The sequence below is a fragment of the Corvus brachyrhynchos genome, unplaced genomic scaffold (genome assembly GCF_000691975.1).
Source record: "Corvus brachyrhynchos isolate BGI_N302 unplaced genomic scaffold, ASM69197v1 scaffold28, whole genome shotgun sequence".
NCBI classification, from domain to species: Eukaryota; Metazoa; Chordata; class Aves; order Passeriformes; family Corvidae; genus Corvus; species Corvus brachyrhynchos.
Genome location: NW_008246058.1, coordinates 3,091,552 through 3,111,731, shown reverse-complemented (window position 1 = coordinate 3,111,731; position 20,180 = coordinate 3,091,552). Strand labels below are relative to the sequence as shown.

The window sequence follows — 20,180 nt, the reverse complement described above, 5'->3', positions numbered from 1 at the left end:
AGGTGGGGCTTGTTCCTCTTGCGGGCCTCCTTGTTTTTCCATTGAGATCTCCCCACCATCCACTGGAAAGGAAATCGTCGCTTTTCAATACATACATTTTTCCATCCCTTGCACGAAACCCTACTTTGGGCAGCATCTATCGACGGTGAAGCTTTGGAGCAACAATCGAGAACAGTGACCCTCATGATGTGGACCTTTCTGGGTATCGCCTCCTTCATATACGTGTATAAGAAGTGTGGAGACCTCATGACTTACGCTAATAAGGAGGTACTGCTCTCCGTGCTGGTGTTTTTCTCGCTCGGCTTGGTGCTGTCGTACAGGTACCACTTCAGGGGGCCCAGGCAGCGGCAGCAGCAGAAGCAGAAGTCGCACCTGGGGGTGCTCTCTGATGTGCTCTCAACTTTGCCGCTGGTTGGCTTCTTCTGGGCCAAACCCACCCCGGGATCTCAACAAGTTGAACAACCCAAATCCAGAAAGGTAAGTTCGATTCAGACACGGCACATGGGCTGCAAGGTCCTGCTGCTCTTCCCTCTGGTCACTGACCCTCTGCCCTGGTGTGGGAAAAGAGCTAAGAAAGGGGTGGAGAGGGTTTGTCTTTAGATGCTGGATGTTTGATTTGTCATATTTTGTGTTAGTTTTGGATGACAAAAGAAAGAGTGAAACTTACTTAAGTGGTAGACCAGGGATTTTCTAGTGTCAAATCAAATATGTTTGAAGAAAGATTCGGAGTGAAGGATTATTATAGGAGCAGAAAAATATGTTCAGTTGCTAGTCTGTGATAAAGGACTGGAGCATCTCTCTTATGAGGAAAGTTGCTGAGCGACTGTCCGGCCAGGAGAAGAGAAGGCTAAGGGGGTTCATCATTTCATCAATGTATGTAAGTACCTGAAGGGAGGGTGCTAAGAGGACTGGGCCAAGGTGACAGGATGAGAGGTGATGAGCACAGACCAAAACACAGGATGTTTGCTCTGAGCATCAGGAAGCCCTATTTACTGTCAGGGTGACTGAGCAATGCAACGTTTGGTGGTAGAGTCTCCATCCTTGAAGGTATCCAAAACATGGTCCAGGCCAGTCTGCTCTGACCCTGCCTGAACAGGGGACCAGATGATGTCCAAAGACATCCAAAGACCTTTTCCAACCTCTGCCTTTCTGTAACTCTCTAATGAGCTTACTAATATTTATGGATAAAATACATTTGTTTAGACAACTGCAGATAAGAGTTACTGGGAAATTATTGCTGACCTATTGCTTGTACAATTGGTACAGAACCTGCTCAGATAGTCAGTCTGTTCCCTTGAGCCCAGCATTAGCCTTGCTTTGGGGCAGTGGAGAGCTGTAGGTGGTGCCTGGAGCTTAGCGGGAGTCCTGCCATCCAAGGCTATGAACTGGACATAGATATCCAGTACATCTGTGGTCAGCAGTATTTGGCTACTTTCCTATGTACTTCTGGGCATTTTCACATGAGCACAGAAGAACATGAGACTGGTTTTGACTGCAAGTCAAAGGTTTTTGATTTTTATTTTGTTTTTCTGTTAAAGCCTGCCTTTGCCAGTTTCTTGTGCTACCTGAATTCAGATAGTTTTGCACTCCCTTGCTGTATTGTAGATATAAACATGACACTGTGCCACTAGAAATTCTGATGTCAGTGTTGTTTCACTGATGCAATCGTATTTTTACCAATGTCAGCACTGCAGTGCTGAGGCATTTGTGAAAGACTGAACTGAACTCTCATCTGCCGGCTGGACAAATGACTTGCAGCTTTGCACTGGAGTTGTCCTTAAAACTATTTTTTACTTTGAAGTGTATTAGGTGGTGTTTGGAAGGTTCTATAATATAGCTGGTTTAAGATACCAGTTTCTTTATTAAATGATGCCCAATCCAATGTATGTCAATTCTTAACAGCTTTAAATGTAGATGAATGGTGATTTTGGTAATACTTTTAATTGTTAGATGAGTTTTCATTTCAGGACCACTTCTTAATAATATTTCCCAGGCACCTGCTTTTGCTGACACTTTTCCATGTTGAATATTACCATAAGTTGCTATTTTGTTAGTTAGGTAGGTTCACTTAGAGTGTAATTAAAAAGGAATATGTTTTCTAGAAAAATACGTTTTCCAGTAAATCTAGTACCTTTTTCATTGTAAAGTGCTAAGGCCTTCATGCTGCGGTGGTTCACTGGCATGAAGGTATCAGTCTTACTTCACAGGACAAGAATATGGGACAGCCTTTTCTTACTGCCTTTTATAGCAGCTCTCAGTCTCTCTGACAGCTTTGTTTTGGTTTGTCTTTGATCAAGAGGGCAGGTTTAACCAGGGTCTTGATTTTGTTTGCAGGGGTGTTGGTTTTTCTTTCCTCTGCTTGTTGTGCTTTTGTTGCTTTGTAGAGTATGACTGATTCAATTTTGGACAAAACTAAACTGGAAGATCCCTTCCAACTACCAATGCACCCTCAATCCACTGGCTCAGAGTGCTCCAAAGTCAGCTCTTGACAGGGTTATGGTACAGATCCATAGGCACACGTAACTTTGTTGGCTTTGTTTTCTAAAGGGTAAAAGAGAAGTGAACTTCTCAGATGTGTATCTGACAGAGACTGCTCCAAATGCAGCATTGTCACCCCGGTATGATCCAGAAATTATCATTGTGGGGTCAGGCGTCCTTGGTTCTTCCTTGGCCACGGTGCTTTCAAGGGATGGAAGGAAGGTGACTGTGATAGAACGGGACCTGAAAGAACCTGACAGGATAGTTGGAGAATTGCTGCAACCTGGAGGATTTAATGCTCTTCGAGACTTGGGTCTTGAAGGTGAGTACATTTGAAAATGTATATAGATCTGTAACACAAGAGTTACTACACTCAACGATGTCTTTAGTAAAAGCATGCCTACAGGAAAAATTAAGAAAAACATTATCTGCGCTTTACATTTGAATTAAAATTGCTTGCTTATTTCCAGCTTGCTGTTTTGAAAATACTCTTCTTTCAAAATGTGTATTGTGCTTAAGAAGATTGGATCCTATGTAAAGAAATGCCTTTCATAAATAATTAAGCTTTCTTAAAGACTTGTTTTAACCCATCTGTTGGCTTGTATCTTGCAGATACGGTAGAAGGTATTGATTCACAAATAGTAAATGGTTACATAATTCATGACCTGGAGAGCAAGTTGGAAGTTGAGATTCCTTATCCAACATCTGAAGACGGACATGTGGCCAGTGGAAGATCTTTTCATCACGGCCAGTTTATCATGGGTCTCCGAAGGGCAGCTATGGCAGAGCCCAAGTGAGTCATGTTGTGGACAGAGCAGTTGGGGTCCAGAGATTCAGAAGCATTGTTCCCATCATTTGCATGAGATTCCTAAACCATTTCCCTCTGTGCCACCACGGAGGGCTGTGATCAACAAGAGTGAGAGAAAGTAGCAGCTATAGTTATTCATTCTGCTCTCTGTAGACAAGTTCATAAGTTACATACACATCATATATATCACATATATATCACCCTTTGGGACAACTTAATCTTTAAACTGCAGGAGTATGTGCTTTAAATATTAGGCAACGTATTTGGCCATCTGTGTGAGAGAACAGTTCACAGGTGAAGGGTTGATTCTCTTCTGCTGATTCTTGGGTTTGGCATTTTACCAGAAGTAGTGACCTCTTCTTGGTGAGCAGTGCACAGAACTTTGGACAAGACATGAGTGGCAAATCTGGCACAATTTCTTAGATTACAGAATGGTTTGGATTAGAAGGGATGACCTTTAAAGATCATGTAGTCCAACCCTCCTGCACTGGGCAGTAGCATGTAGCTTTTCCACTGATGTTATTAGTGATGGTAGAAATCAAGTGTTTACATTTGCATGTTGTTTTGCTTTCTTTTTTGACAACAAGAAGTGAGACAAAATAACTAATAAGAAGCACTAAATGGAAGTAGCTTTTTCCAGTTACTAACTTGTATGTTTCAGAATCTTGAAGACAGCTTCTTTTCATAATTAAGAGAAAAAATAGTATTTGGTATTTCCTCCTAGCTGTTTTCTTTCTTTTATACAAGAGATGAGAAGTAAACTTTTTTTGAAACAAAATAGATTCTAGGTGCTGTTTTCTGTGTGGTATTTTTTTTTGTGTTGTCTTTTCTTCCCCCCAAAATAATTTTTTCCCCTAAGAATATCATAACACCATATGTCCCCTTACAAGGGAAATATGGCATTATCATATTTTTCTGAACATCTTTATTCTGAACTGTAAAACTGCTTTCTCCTTTCATTTTTATTATATCATATGAATTACTAAAAGTGGTACTAAAGATAGCAGCTCTGTAGTACAGTTAAAATTAATGGCAACTGTATTCACTAGCTCTGAAAGCTAAAGCCTTGTTGAGTCTCTAAGTTCAATGAAATTTGGGCATCTGATTCTCAACTTGTGGGAAAAACTCCCAAGTAGCCGTACACAGTCTTTGAAGCAAAATTGTTTGTGACTTAAATTAGTTTTTTCCCATTTTCTACACACTCTTTAATGTTTGTTTTGTGTATGCTTATGCTTGCTTGACATTTAGTTTGTGGCATAGAAGACTGCATGTTTATGTGCAGTAAAAGATCAAGAACTCTTAATAGTGCCAGGAGATTTTGGTTTTTATTACAAAGTTTTTGAAGATATAGGGGATAATTTTTACTGATTGGTATATCCTCTTTATAAGTACTAGGCAATATGAATGTATTTCAGATGAGTAAAGTTCTTTTTGCAACAGAAAGAAGTAGGGCATCATTGGTTTATAATAATAAACTAATTATATATAATTATAAACTGATTTATAGAGCATGACAACCAGAAGAAGTAAGCACTTACATAGGTAACTGAACTGACAACTATAAAAGAATCTTAAAGCCAACAGGATCTGCAGGAATCTGATTCCTTGGCATGCTGCTGCACTCCTTTGCTGTTGAGGTTTCTGTTGTGTGCTCACTCATAACATTCGTATTTTGATACAGCCAACATGCCTGTTGCCTGGCAAATTAAGCCAGTCACGATCTGCTCTGAAATGTCCGTGCTGGATGACATGTAAAGAAACATTAATTGAACTGCTCATATTCCTTCTAAGAGCCTAAAATAGCAGCTGTTGTATTCTCATGTGCACCTTTAGCTCAGTTCTTCAAGATGGGGAATATTTGCGAGGAAAAGAGTGTCCCATTTCGAGCTGCTAAGTCTGAAGTGCTGTGATGAGGTCTAACAGCTCAGACCCAACAAGGGATATAAGTTTACAGAGATTTAATTTCTGAACCCAAAATAGCTCTGGTTGGGCAATAGAAGCAAGGGATGCTCCATATGAGCATAAGCATTAGCAGAACTTTAAAAGCATAAACAGAAAAAAAACCAAACCAAAACAAAACCCTATCCTGAATTCCTGAGGCGACTAGCTAGATATCTGTGTCCTAAACAGGTTAGGTTAGTTTGGACTGCTCTGAGAATTAGACTTTTATCTGGTGTACATGTTAAGGGTTTAAGTGCTGCTGATCCTGCTCTTTAATTCTCCTTGGAGTTAGGTCTCACCTGCACTGTCAGCCACTTCCCAGCATTTAGCAGGGATGACTCAGTCAGCTGCCTGATTTCTGACCATTATTAGCTGTGAAACTCCTCTCAGCATCTCTCACTGGGCCATGGGGCACAGCTGGGGACTCTGCTAAGTGGCATGGTGTTTATGATAAACAGTATGGTTTTTAGAATATTCAGGTATAAAACCAAAGGTAATGTCAAAGTGAAATTTAAGACCAACACATTTTGACATTTAATGTGACTTCAGAAAGTGCTCACGATTACTTTTTTTGCAAAATTTAAACCATGTTGGCAGAGACAAGATCGTCAAAAATTTGGTTTTCTTTCTGTATCTAGTGCCTTGAAATGTTGTCATCATGAATCCTCTTCTGTTTTAATCCCTCCATTTCAGTGCAAAATTCATTGAAGGGACTGTGTTACAGTTACTTGAGGAAGATGACTGTGTCGTGGGCGTTCAGTACAAGGACAAAGAAACTGGAGACACTAAGGTAAGAGTTTTCTGTTATAATCTTTGTTAAACTATTGAGAAAATTGAGGGTTGCTTAATATATATATATAATTAAAAAACCCCTTGTATTTCAGAGCATTGGTACAGGAATAATGCAGTTATTAAGGAAGTGAAAGATTTAATAAAGGGAGATTATTTTCCAGCGTATACTAGAATATGGGAATTCTTGTTATAACTTTTTATGTGGCTTCTGCTTTCAGTGTCTCTGGAGAATTCAGTTCATTATTTGTTTCATTAGTCATATGTCTGGAATTTAAAATCTTTTGAGGGTTCCTGGTGAAAAAAAACAATATTAAGATTTGTTCTTTGCCTGTGTATAGTGGTCTGCATTTCCACATATACTGCCACCATCTAGTGAGCGACTGAAAATGAAAAAGTTGCCTATTCATAGAGACAGCTCTGTCTGGTCATTCCTTGGATGACAGAAAGAGAATTCTGGCATATTTTAAAGCTAAACTGCTGGCTATATGCTATGAAACTGTGTGAACTTAATAAGTTTAGAAAAGACCAGTTTGGGTAGAACCTCTGTACTGAAGTTCTGGATATGCTGCCTATTCTTCAGGAAAAGCAATTCTGTAATCTTCTTTGTGGACTTTGAAGTTCCTTTGCTGCCTAAAGTTGTGGAGATGTGCTCTGATGGGGAAGATGGGAATCTCCAGCCTATGCCCTATGTTCCAAAGTAGACTAGGAACTGCTCAGAGTTCCCTGCTTGGTCTTTTAAAGAAGAGTCCATATGCTTACTGCTTGTCAGTTTGTTACACTTTGGTTTGGTTTTCTTTAGTTGCTTATGCATAGTTCTTTAATTTGAAATTCTTCTTTGTTTTCTTTTTTCTTATGAAGAGCATTACAGCCTGAAGGGAGCAAATACTCCTTTTTATTGTCTTTTTTTAAGCCAACTTTCTGCACAGTTCCCATAGCTGTGTTTTCTGAATATGTCTAAAAAAGCGGTAGTATATTGTTAGATCAGCTTGTGTAGCAAACAGATAAGTATGAATATAAGGAAGGCAAAACCCACAGTATTTCTTGATACATATGTTGTTAATATGGCCTGTGATCCTCTTAGATGCTTACTGTTTTTTAAAACATCTCATTTACAATTGTAAAGGAGAGCTTGAGAATTGCTTCTCATTGTTCTGAAGCAAAATTGTCAGTGTCATACCTTTATTTTTAATTTATGCTGCAGGAACTTCATGCTCCACTTACAGTTGTAGCTGATGGACTGTTCTCCAAGTTCAGGAAAAACTTGGTATCCAACAAAGTTACTGTTTCATCCCATTTTGTTGGTTGCATTTTGAAGGTAACTTTTATGTATAATACTGTATAAACCACTATGCTGCTGCTTCTTAATGTGGGGGTCTGAATTTCACTGAGTATGTTGCTATTCATTTCCTTTTCCAACAGAATCAATTAGAGCTGTGCTTTTAGGTATTTATCCAGCTGTTCTGTCAGTTTCTGTGTCCCTTTGAGAAGTGCTTGGAAATTTTGTTCTATGTTTTTAACTCTTGAAGTGTTGATGTATATTCTGTCCCAGCTTTAGGAGATAGTTGAACTTACTGTGTCAGACTTAACATGTAAGTTCCACTTACAGATCAGATTTTCAACTCTTAGAACACTTTAAGTATCTCTGAGCCTGCTTCGGCTTTGTTTTTTAAAGTGGATATGGTTGTTAAAAGTTAGATTTCTGATTTTAGGAGTGGAGGATAGGGTTAACCTTAAGCATATATATCGTTGAACAAGTGAGTGTTTAAGATAATGGACTGTGATTCAGCATAACTACTTTAAACTGAGCGCTGGACTCACTAGACTAGTTCATAGAATTTTTTTTTAAGAAAAAACATTTCAGCATCTTAGACCACACATAGCCACTACTTTATATTAGTGCTGTGTCTTAGTTAGCACTAAGCTCTGGATCAAAAGTAGGCACCATTGTAAACCTGCAACCCAGCTGGTAAAATTGTTTCCCTGGACGTAGGTGTCTTGACAGGCTTGTGTTAAGATACTGGTGCCTAAGGTGGTGACACTCCTTTTTTTCTTTTTTTTTTTTTTTTCTTTTTTTTTTTTTTACAATAGTTATTTTTATTTTATAACAGTATTTGTTCAGGGAGTAAAAATCTTGAATTTTAGATCATCCTAGCAACTATGAGTCAAACCACCTATGTTTTCTACTCCAGAAGGTGGAATACTCCAAATATCTGAAGGTGGGATACCTTGTAAACAGGTACACATTTGCCTTCAGGACCTATAAACTTCAAGAGAGAAGGTGGTATCCTGGTTTTGGACTGGAATCTGAGTTGGTAGCTGGGTGGTTGGAGAATCCAGGTAGAAATCCTGTCTGGATCTTTGTGTTTGCTGCATTAATTGATGCATTAACAGCAAAAGTAGTTAAGGGAGAATGAAACGAAGCTAACAGAATTTTCACTGGAGTGGGAACACTGACTTGTAGGACCTTCAGCACTTTCTGGGTCTCTAACCTAGTTAGTATTACCTAAGTTTCTCTACTTTTGGAATCTCCTTTAAGACCTCACTGTGATTTTTCTTCAGTTGGTATCTCCAAGTAGTTATATTTAGACTGGTGTTTTTCTTTCCCTCCCACCACTTTCTTTATGAAAAGAGAACAAAATGATCTTACTGAAAACCCCTACATTTATTACATTGCAGGTTTTCAATGGCATATACTAAATATTGATGAGGTATTCAAATGAAATGGATAAGTTAGTGATTCTAGTAAATACTAAAATGTATTGGCAAAAGAATTGTTGCTACACTAAAATTCAGAACTTTCTTCTTGAAAACATTTCTTCATTTAAGAGAATAATAACACGAACTTAATGTGATATAGGATTTTATTTAAAAGTGTTTTAGAAAATTATTTTGTATGTCTGATGTTTAATATCCTTTCATTAATCAATCTTTCTTCCCCTTCTTTCCTTTTTAAGGATGCATCACAGTTTAAAGCTAATTATGCTGAACTTGTTTTAGCTAAAACGAGTCCAGTGCTAATCTATAAGATTTCTTCAACTGAAACTCGGATTCTTGTTGATATTCGAGGAGAAATGCCAAAAAATTTAAAGGAATACATGATTGAGAACATTTATCCACAACTACCTGGTAAGCCTAGAAAGACTTCTCGAGAATTGTCACATTTAAATATGTCAAAAAAAAAGACACATTTCATTGAATTCATAGAACTGTGTGGCTTTTTCCATGTGTGTGGTCACTGTTTCAGTAACCATTTCCCCTTCTTTGGTTCCACACTACACAACAACACATACAAGTTTGTTCAGATCACATCTGTGAGATTAGCAATTCAGAAGGATTATATAAAGCTCTGGGACCCCTGGCACAGGAAAGACATTGACTTGTTGGAATGAGTCCAGAGGAGGCCACTAAGTAGACCCAAGGGGTGGAGCACCCCTCCTATGAGGAGAGGTTGCAAGAGTTGGTTTTGCTCAGTCTGGAAAAGAGAAGACTGTGGAGGGACCTAATTTTGGTCTTCCAGTATCTGAAGGGTGTCTACAAGAAGGATGGGACAGGACTATTGACAAGGGCATCCAGTGACAGGACAAGGGGGAATGGGTTCAAATGGAAAGACAGTAGGTTTAGATTAGATATTAGGAACAAATTCTTTACTGTGAGGGTGGTGAGGCATTAAAACAAGTTGCTCTGGGAAGTTGTGGCTGCTCCATCCCTGGAGATGTCCAAGGCCAGTTTGGATGGGGCTCTGAGCAGCCTGGTCTTGTGGAAGTGTCTCTGCCCATGGCAGGGGGGTTGCCACTACATGATCTTCAAGGTCCAATTCCAACCCAGACCATTCTGTGATAACTCTAAAAAGAGATTAAAATGGATTGTGTACAAATTATTTGTGACTTTGTCTAACTACTGTAACTAAAATACTTGGTTATTGCAGATCACTTAAAGGAACCATTCTTAATAGCAGTTCAGAATGATCGTTTAAGGACTATGCCAGCCAGCTTCTTGCCTCCTTCAGCTGTAAACAAGAAAGGTGTGTATTATGAAATAAAAGGAATGAAAAAGGTATTACAAACATCCTCTGGGGCATAGGACTTTGTTGTCGTAGATGGGTATTTGTTGTTCAATACAACTGTCTCATAAATCTTCTATGAACTACAATATTTTGAAAATGTGTACCTTGGGCATAATTTAACTGGAATGTTTATATTGACATCAGATATTAAATCAATGCCTGCTTTATCTGTAAATTTAATTTACTCAGTTGTTCAACAAATGTGGTCTTTTTAAGAAACATGATTAAAAAAGTAAAGAAATTAACTTAAAAAGCGTGTTCTTTGACACATCCATATGTATAGGGAAAAAAATAGTTTGACCTTGATCATCTTAAAGCCATTTTAAGCCTTTTAATTTAAAGACATACTTCGTGGTTTTTTGGTTTTGTTTTTTAATTTCTAGTTGTTATTCATCTTATTTTCTAGTGGGAATGAATTTTTAGTAAGTTTGATGTTTTTTATAGAGGATTTGAATTTTAAGATTATGTAATGGTTGTGCAGCCTCCTATTGTTTTTTTCTCTTCTACCTAGGTGTTCTTCTTTTAGGAGATGCATATAATATAAGACACCCTCTAACTGGTGGAGGAATGAGTGTTATTTTAAATGATGTTAAAATATGGAGAAGTTTGCTTCAGGATATCCCAGACCTTTATGAAGATGCTGACGTTCTTAAGGTGATTCTTTGTTTTGGATTTATTTTAGACAGCTTTTGCTGCAATTTAGTGACACACTTCTAAGTTTTATGCAGTTTTCAAAGCTTTGGCTTTGAAATCAGACATCAGGCATTTGCCAGTTGAGCTGTGGGCTGTGACTGCTGTGTGGCAAGAGGCAGTTTCAAAACTTTGCACACTGACCTGCTGTGTTTTACTTAAGGAGACTGGTGTGCTGTGTCTAGTCAGGATGCTTTGCTAGGATAACCTGATGCTCCCATTTTAATAATGTATTTGTAACCAGATTGATCCTAAACATGGTGGGTTTGGACCATTACACTTGTGTGACTGGAACTTGGACAATAATGAGCTTGTGTACCCAGTCTTTCAAGAGACATCTCAGTGCTCCGCTGGCCTCTTTCCTGCTGCATTATTCTGAGTAGTAAGTTAGAAAGCATCCTTCTCTCCCAGGATCTACACAATCAGTATTCATGCAAGGTTTATTTTTTCAGTGAGACTTAGTCCCAAAATTCTGATGAATAGATAATAAGATTTCTTCTTTATTTGCTTACTGCTTTTAATGGGATTAGACATATTGCCTAAATTACAGATAGTATAATTGTAGACTACAAGTAGATGATTCAAAAAGTGTATTTGAAAATTGAGAAGCACTTTGAGGAGCCCTGAATGTCAGGACAGTTTGGGACTTCCCTGACCACATGCAGATACCTCCATCTCAGCTAGTCACCTCGGACTCCCAGTTATTTCCTACTTATTATCAGTCAATTGAGGGAACTAGCTGAGCATTATCCTTCAAGTTTCAGCTGTATCCCACCTAGGATGAGATGAAGCATGCTCTGAAGCTACCTTTTTTCCCCTATATTATTGCAAGAGGAACCTGGATAACTGGTTCAACGAGTTTCCAAATTTCCTTAATGACCTAGCTCGGAATCGATCTAGCATATCACTAAATTCCTTCTACATGTTCATGACTCTTGCCACCTCTTTGGGAATCTTTTGAATGTTCCTTTGTATTTACTGACAGAAATACTACTTTTTTTATTTTTTTTCCTCAGGCAAAAAGAACATTTTACTGGTCGAGAAAAAAATCTCATTCTTTTGTAGTGAATGTTCTTGCCCAGGCACTTTATGAACTATTTGCTGCCACAGATGGTAAATATATCTTAAAGATAACCTCTGACTAATTTCAACTTGGTAAATAAATATGACTGGGAAGGGCATGTGCATGTCTCTGTGTGTGTGTGTATGCATATGTGTGTATATATATATATATATAGTTATATATTAAAAATATATAAATAAAGGAATTTTAATAAGTTTTCTTGTGTTCTCTGCCTAGTTTTTTAGACAGAATTTTAGCAATGTGAAGGCAAGTCTGGAGTTAGTATTAAATAACAAACCAAAGAAAAACTCCAAAATGAAGAAAACAATAGTCAGTTAATACAAAAATATGTAGATATTCTGTAAGACTATCCTTTGTATAAATAAAAGCAGCTTAAAGTCCAGCTCAATAGAACAGAACAACAGCTACCAAAATCCTGGACTTAATATCAGTATTGTGTATGCAGAAAAATGTTTCAGTATGTGTTGATTATATTTGTTTTATTCATTTTAATTCATTTTGTAGATTCCTTGCATCAGCTAAAGAAAGCCTGTTTCCATTACTTCAGACTTGGAGGAGAATGTGTCTCAGGTCCTGTTGGATTGCTCTCAGTGTAAGTTCACTGTGCTGGCAGTGGTTATTGTGAGCCCCTGTGAGATCTGCTTTGCTCCCCATCAGACAGCTCAACACAGGGAGGATGGCCCACATGAGTCTAGATTAAGATTATACTAAAGGTTGGAGCTTTATTAGAAACTGTCTTTAAGTGCTGAGATTGTTTGTTTGTTTTTGGTTTTAATTTTTTTTATTATTATTTTCCGTGTAAAAATGGCCACTAAAAGCTAGTGGCACCTAGTGTAGTTGGCACAGGAGTGTGAATGAGGTAGAGGGGTCCAGACCAGCAGAGCAGCTGATGGAGATGTTTCCTACTTGACAAACTGAGAGTAGTGAAGTTGAGGCCTCCCATAAAAAGCTGTAAGGAGCTGGGAAATCTCTAGCTATGAAGGTGTTTGAATGACCCCTCTGAAACTTGTGAATGCACAGTAAATCCTACTACTCTGAACATATGAGAATGAGTGGTTTTATATTTCTCTCTCTTTGGAATGAGAGCTAAAACTGAAAAGCCTGTTTAAAATGTTCTTCTGATGGAAGATAAGGTAGACAAAGAGTCCTAGAAATGAGGGGAAAGCAGCAGTGTATGTTGGCTGTGCTGTAGAAGTAAATGTAGAGTGTGGAGCAGCCCAAGAGAATCAAGTTTGTATTTTTCAGTTGAGTTGGCAGGACCAGATCTGCCGAAATCAGAAGGGGGTGTGTGATCTTGAGTGGAGATCTGTATTGGTAAAATGGAAATTTGTAAGTCCTTTCTGATTCTGTCTGTTTATTTACTAGTTTTATCTGTTTATTTTTAATGCAGGTTATCTCCTAAACCAATGGTATTGATTGGCCACTTCTTTGCTGTGGCCTTATATGCTGTTTATTTTTGCTTTAAGTCAGAGTCCTGGATCACCACGCCTCGAGCAATTTTCAGTAGTGGAGCTGTTCTTTACCGGAGCTGCTCTATAATATTTCCACTTATTTACTCTGAAATGAAGTATTTAGTCTATTAAAATCCAGGGGGAAATGACTGGAGGGAGAAAGCATGAAGATCACAATGCCTTCAAAATCTTTGGACATGTACTATTTAATATTGTATTATGTTCTCCTCAAAATGCAATTTCCTTGATAAGGTTTTAACTTAATTTTGGTTTTGTGGTTATATACATATATATTATATGTAAATATTCTTTTCTTTGCAATTTAAGTTCAAAAAGGAGTTAGCTGTTTACAAGGACCCTAATTAAGTGTTGACATGGTAGATAATTGCCAGTTTTGACAGAATTTCTTTCCTTGCTTTATGCATTGCTGAGTGCACCACTAATATTAATAAACTGAGAAGTAAAAACTGTAAACCATATGCTGCTATTATCCTTCATGCTTTTTTCTATTCTGTAGTTTCATAGACTTCATTACTGTGAAATATTGTAACATTCTTGATTTGGTTATTTCATTAGGATTTGCCTCTGTTCTGTTTCAGTTGCAGCTAGGATACTGCTCTATTGACACTTCAAAAGATACTATAAAGGATGTCAGATCTTGATGTGTGACTAATTTCAGTTTCTGTTGCAAGTGCCATGTCGCTCTTCTGAATTCCTTCTTTTCACCAGATTTCATTTTAACAAGTAATAACTAAACCTTTGCTTTGTTGGCTACTGCAGTGCACTCAGGTAGTGAAAGCATGTTTTTGAAAATTTCTTCCTATCTCACTTCCTTTTAAAACCTTGAAAGTTTAGGGTTGTTTTGCTTGGTGTGTGTGCAACTGAAGTTTAACACTGCCATGAACTGAAGCACAGCAACAAACTGTATCCACTGAAACAAATTCAGTCCAGGCTATTTCCAGTAGACAGTAATCTTTAATATTACTTCTAAAATTAATGAAAAGCACCATGAAAGTGTCCTTTTAATACTTGGAGTGTGGTGGGATTATTTTTCCTGTAGGAATTACTGCATGCTACTAAAGAGTTCATGTCTATTCCTATTGGTCACTATTCCTATCAATGTTCTTGTTATCAGTGTGATTTCCTTTGCTCTTGTGCATCTGCGTTTTCTCTACCTTTCTTATGATTGGTTTGGGTTTCGCTGTATGGCTCTACTCTTTTGGCTTGCCTAAACAATCACACGTGGGTGCAGCCAACAGTCTGGAGAGCAACAACAGATTTTGTTCTTCTGTACTGGTGAAACTGTGACTCTACCTTGAAAATGACAGACTGCATAAGCTGTGTATAAACATACATTTTATCTTGGACTGTGAAAAAAATCTGTGGAGAGACTTTATTTAGTATTTTGTTTGATGGATATTTCAAATTATCTTTTCTTTTCCAGAAGCAAAATATGTATATTTTTCTAACCATGATCATTTTTGATACCCTCTTGAAATTACACTCATCATGAATATGTCTATGTTGAAACTTTGGGGTAAAGAACTAATGTTTTCAAATATCACTATAAATGGTAACTAAATTATGCCCCTCTAAGGGTACACAAAGTTTTCTGAATTTATACAAGTGTTTTCAAAATTTGTGACAATTTTGAAAATATTGAAAATTTGTGACAATTTTGAAAATATTGATTAATTTTACTTTTTTTTTTAATATTATTTGCAGTCAGTCTCTTTAAAGTCATGGATAAAAAGTCCTGAGCCAAATACACATCCTCAGCTTACATAAATAAAAAGTTATTATATCTGTAGATTATTTTTGTTGTGTGTCTCTGGTTAAAGAGTTTTGTTAAATTCTGATTTATCTGCTTAAATTTACACATACACATAAGGAGTTTTTCTTTTCTTTTCCTGAATTCAGTGCCTGGTTAAGTGTCTTGATGATCGGGGTAGAACTCACTTACTGGAAATTGCTGGGGGAGAGAAATCTCGTGTGTGTGTGCATGTAAGAAGGGTCAACCTCAAAATATGACCATGAAATGGCTATATGCCTTGTCCCCAGGACAAGAGGAAGGGCTCACTTTGAAGTATCAAACAGAGTGGGATCGTTGGGACACAGGGCAACACAGGATGTGGGCTTCTGGCGGAGATCACTGATGAGTTGGCCTTTAGCAGTGTTGGCTGGTTGGTGGTCCACCAGCTCTGCCCCAGAGAAGAAGAGTTGCAGGGCAGAATTTCAAGCTGTGTTCTGCAGTCCCTGACTGCAGTTATTTTCTCATGGATGCAGAGGGATTTTGGGGAGTGGAGAAGAAGTAATGAAAAAAACAGTTCTTGAGTCAGCTGAGCCTAAGAAGAGTAAAGCTGTCAGTGAGTGAGTAATGCCCATAGGTAAAATGGCCAAAACTGGAATCCAACAGCAGCCAGTGCTAAGCCACAGCATGCAGCAGATGGTCTGTAAGAGTCCTGATTTTCATTTTCTACACCTATATGCAGCAAGATAAAGCAGCATGCCAGGAAGGTTTTGTCACAGGCGTGGTTCAGAATCTGAGAGGAGCAGAATGCACGCATATTTAATGCAGCTTTTGAGTTGTCTGTGTATCTTCTAAATCTGAAGAGGTTAATTCAAAGGATTTCTACACTGCAACATTTAATAGCATTAATGGGCCCTTAGATAAGTGGTGTGGGCACAAGGAGACATGCGTGCATATGTGGTTATCCTGCCATTTCAGGACTGGTGCAGCTGCTGAAGAGAGTAGAGGGACCAGTTTGTAGATGTTCACATGGTGTAGGAGTATGAAAACTTGTTTGTAGTGAAGAGGAAAGGGAAACAGTATCATGGAATCATGAATCATTAAGGTTGGAAAAGACTGCCAGGATCATCAAGTCCAACCTTTGACTGAACGCCACCATGTCAACTAAACCATAGCGCTAAATGCCACGTCCAGTTGTTTCTTGAACACTTCCAGGGCTGGTGAGTCCACACTTGCCTGAGCAGCCTGTTCCACTGCTTAACCATCCTTTCAGTGAAGAAACTTCCTGATGTACAACATGAACTTCCCCTGGCATAGCCTGAGGCCATTTCCTCTTGTTCTGTTTCTGATTGCCTGGCAGAGGAAATGGATCCCAACCTGGCTACAACCTCCTTTCAGGCAGTTTTAGAGAGCAATAAGGTCCCTCCTGAGCCTCCTGTTCTCCAGGCTAAACAACTCCTGTACCCTCAGCAGCTCCTCACAAGGTCTGTGCTCTAGACCCTTCGCCAGTTCCGTTGCTCTTCTCTGTACTTGCTTCAGCACCTCAGTGTCTTTCTTGTGATGAGGGGCCCAGAACTGGACTCAGGATTCAGCTGCTGCACTGCAGAAGGATTAGATAGGAAAGGTGTGTGGAGCATGCTGCCTGTCCTGGCCTCCCATGTGTAAGCTGTGACCTGTGCTACTTCAAAGGCTGCTCACATCCCCTAAAACCTATGTGTTGGTGTTTGCTGTAATACTGTTGGGCTCATGGGTTGTTTTGTGTCAGTACAGCCTTAATTTACTGTTGGCTTGTAGTCCTTGTACATACTGCTCTCTGAAACCAGCTTGTGTATTCTGGACAAAAGTGACATCCGTTCAATCCAGAATAAATATGGGCAGTTGATAAATTATTCATCCTGAAATTCTGGCTTGCTCAGCATGACAGTACTACATGGAAAATAGTGTCAGCAGTTCCTAAATTGTTCCCTGTGAAGCTTCAAAGAGCTGCACAAGCTCCTGTGCTGTGCAGAGTGAACAGAGGCATGACACAGTTTGCTGAGGCAAAATTATTCAAGGTACTGACAATAAAAGCTGACAGGGTATTTTAAATGGTAACTGAAATCCACTGTTAATATAAGCAAAGTAACATAAATTGGAAAAACAATCCTGATCATAGAATAATTTGTTTTGGAAGGGATGTTTAAATCTCATCTACTCCAACACCACTGCAGTGAGCAAGGACATTTTCAGCTAGATGAGGTTGCCCAGAGCCCTGTCCAGCCTGATCCTGAAAGTTTGCAGGGTTGGGTATCTACCATCTGTCTCTGTGGACAACCTGTTCCAGTGTTTCAACACCCTCATTGTAAAAACTTCTTCTCATTCCTAGTACAAATCAACCCTTTTTCGGTTTAAAACCATTGTCCTATTGCAACAGGTCTTGCTAAAAGGTTTGTCCCCATCCTTCTTATAGAACCTCTTAAACTACTGGAAGGCCTCAATAAGGTCTCCCTGGAGCCTTCTCTTTTCCAGGCTGAACAACTCCCTTAGCCTGTTTTCATAGGAGACTTGCTTCATCCTCTAGTCATCTTCAAGGCCCTCCTCTGGTCCTGCTTTAATAGGTCTGTGTTGTCCTTCCTGTGCTGGGCACCCCAGAGGTGGATGCAGGTCTCCAGGTGGGGTCTCACAAGAGCAAAGCAAAGGGGGACAATCACCTCCCTTACCCTGCTGGCCCTGCTGCTTTTGATGCAGCACAGGATACAATTGGCTTTCTGGCTGTGAGTGCACATTGCTGGGTCATGGCCAGACTCCCATCCACCAGCACCCCCAAGTCCTTGGCAGGACTGCTCTCAAGCCATTTGTTCCCCAGCCTTTATAAATACTGGGAGTTCCCTCAGTACATATGCAGGACCTTGCATTTGGCCTTGTTGAACCTCATGAGGTTTCCATGGGCCCAGTCTTCAAGCCTGTCAAGGTCCCTGTGGATGGCATCCTGTCCCTCAGGCATGTCAACTGCACCACTCAGCTTGGTCTCATCCGCAAACTTGCTGAGGGTGCACTTGATCCGAGTGTCTGTGTCATTGATAAAGATATTAAACAGTATTGGTACCAATACAGACCCCTGAGAGATGCCACTCATCACTGATCTACATCTGGACATTGAGCCATTGACCACTTCCCTCTGGATGTGACCATTGAACTAATTCCTTATTCACAGAACAGTCCACCCACCAAATCCATATCTCTCCAATTTAGAAAGGATGTAGTGGAGTACCTTGTCAAAGGCCTTACAGAAGTCCAGAGAGCTGACATCTGTAGCCCTTCCCTTGTCCACAGATGAACTCACCCCATCACAGAGGGCCACTGGGTTGGTTAGTCAGGACTTGTCCTTGGTGAAGGTGTACTGGCTGTCCTGAATCACCATCCTGTTCTCCATGTGCTTTAGCACAGCTGCTAGGAGGACCTGCTCCACGATCTTCCCAGGCTAACAGATCAATAGGTCCCAGGGTCCTCCTTTCTACCCTTTTTAAATGGTGCAGTGTTGCCCCTTTTCCAGTCATATGGGACTTCACCTGGCTGCCATGACTTCTTGGATATCATGGAGAGTGGCTTGGCAACTACATCAGCTAATTCCCTCAGGACTCTGGGATGTGTCTTGTTGGGTCCCACAGACCCAACTTGTTCAGGTATGTTCAGGTTCCTCAGGTTCCTCACAAACCTAATATTCTCTTAAGTGGGAATTACTTTGTTCTGCTGCCTTGTTCCAGAGTGCAGTTTCCAGGGTGTCCTATTGTCCTTAAAATTCGGGGTCTTGATTTTACTCTTTGCCTGACCCATATCCCTCAGGAGTGTGAACTCCACCACTGCTTGATCGCTGCGGCCCAGGCTGCCTCCAATCTTGATGTCCCTGATTATCTCACTGCATTCATGACCATCAGGTCCATATCATATCCTCTCTGGCAGGGCTGTCCATTACCTGGCTCAAGAAGTTGCCCTCTATGCATTCCAGGATTCTCCTGCATTGCTTACAGCTCACTGTGCTACTTTCCCAGTAGATGTTGGGGTGGTTGAAGTCCCCAGCAGGACAAGAGCCTGTGAGTGTGATGCCTCCTGCAGCTGGAGCAGGAAGGCTTTGTCAGTTGGCTCCCCTTGATCAAGTGGCCTTTAGTGACACCAACCGCAAGGTTCCCATCTCAGTAGCCACATTCCAGTCATGGGATCTGTCCCACCAAGTTTCAGCAATGACAAGTAGGTCACAGCTTTCCAGCAGCACGGTGGCTTCCAGCTCATGTTCGTTGTGTGCATTGGTATAGAGGCCCTTCAGCTGGACTGTCACCTTCTTAGAGGGGCATCCCTTAATTCCTTTGAGGTATTTCACTGGTGTTTCCCTGATTGTTTCTATTATCCCAGGTGTCCCTGGCTCATGTCCATAAGATTTGCAATGTTCTCCAATGTGGTCAACACCTCTAGAGCCACTTGTCTGAGGGCTCTCATTAGCACTCTGTCCCTTTAACCTTGGTGTGCCCTCCCACAGCTTGTCAGAGGCAAACCTGATACTATCCCTCTTCCCTGGCATGTCTAGTTTAAAGCTCTATCAATGAGCCCTGCTGGCTCCTGAGCAAAGAACCTCTTCTCCTTTTGAGAAAGGTGAATCCCATCTGACGGCAGCAAGACTGGTGCCTTGCAGGCCATCCCATTGTTAAAGAAACCAAAATTCTGGCAGTGACACCAGCCACAGAGCCATGAATTAGACTGGGTCCATCTGTTTCTTGTTGTTGCCAGCAACTGGAAGGATAAAGGAAAAAGTTATGCGCTTCACATTGCCTTACCAACCAAGCCAAGGTGCTGAAGTCTCTTTGGATGACCCTTGGATTGTGATATTGCGGCTCCGTCGCCACGACACAGTAACGGGTAATAGAGCTATGCCAGGCTAGAAGTTTCCTGGAGATCTCCTGAACCTGGGCCCCAGGGAGGCATCAGACTTCCCTAAGAGGAGCATTTATCCAGCATGTTAGACCCTCTGTTCCCCTTAGAAAGGAATCACCTACAACTACAACCCGTCTTTTCTTCCTCACGGAGGTGGTTGTGATGTCTGGTTTAGGCCTTTCTGACCCTGTCAACACCTCTGGTGTAGCTGGACCTTCATC

The 20,180-nt window shown here is 40.1% G+C and overlaps 1 protein-coding gene across 1 annotated transcript; it reads left to right on the top strand.

Annotated features, from left to right (window-relative positions):
• The first annotated feature begins 6 nt into the window (after window positions 1-6).
• SQLE (squalene epoxidase) lies at window positions 7-15,122 on the top strand. The gene is made up of 11 exons (XM_008642605.2): window positions 7-477; window positions 2,548-2,800; window positions 3,091-3,271; window positions 5,921-6,017; window positions 7,221-7,334; window positions 8,974-9,145; window positions 9,945-10,040; window positions 10,594-10,736; window positions 11,789-11,885; window positions 12,361-12,448; window positions 13,247-15,122. Exons 1-11 carry the CDS (start codon window positions 184-186, stop codon window positions 13,437-13,439), a joined length of 1,728 nt encoding a protein of 575 aa, XP_008640827.1. The 5' UTR covers window positions 7-183; the 3' UTR covers window positions 13,440-15,122.
• Window positions 15,123-20,180: the final 5,058 nt, after the last annotated feature.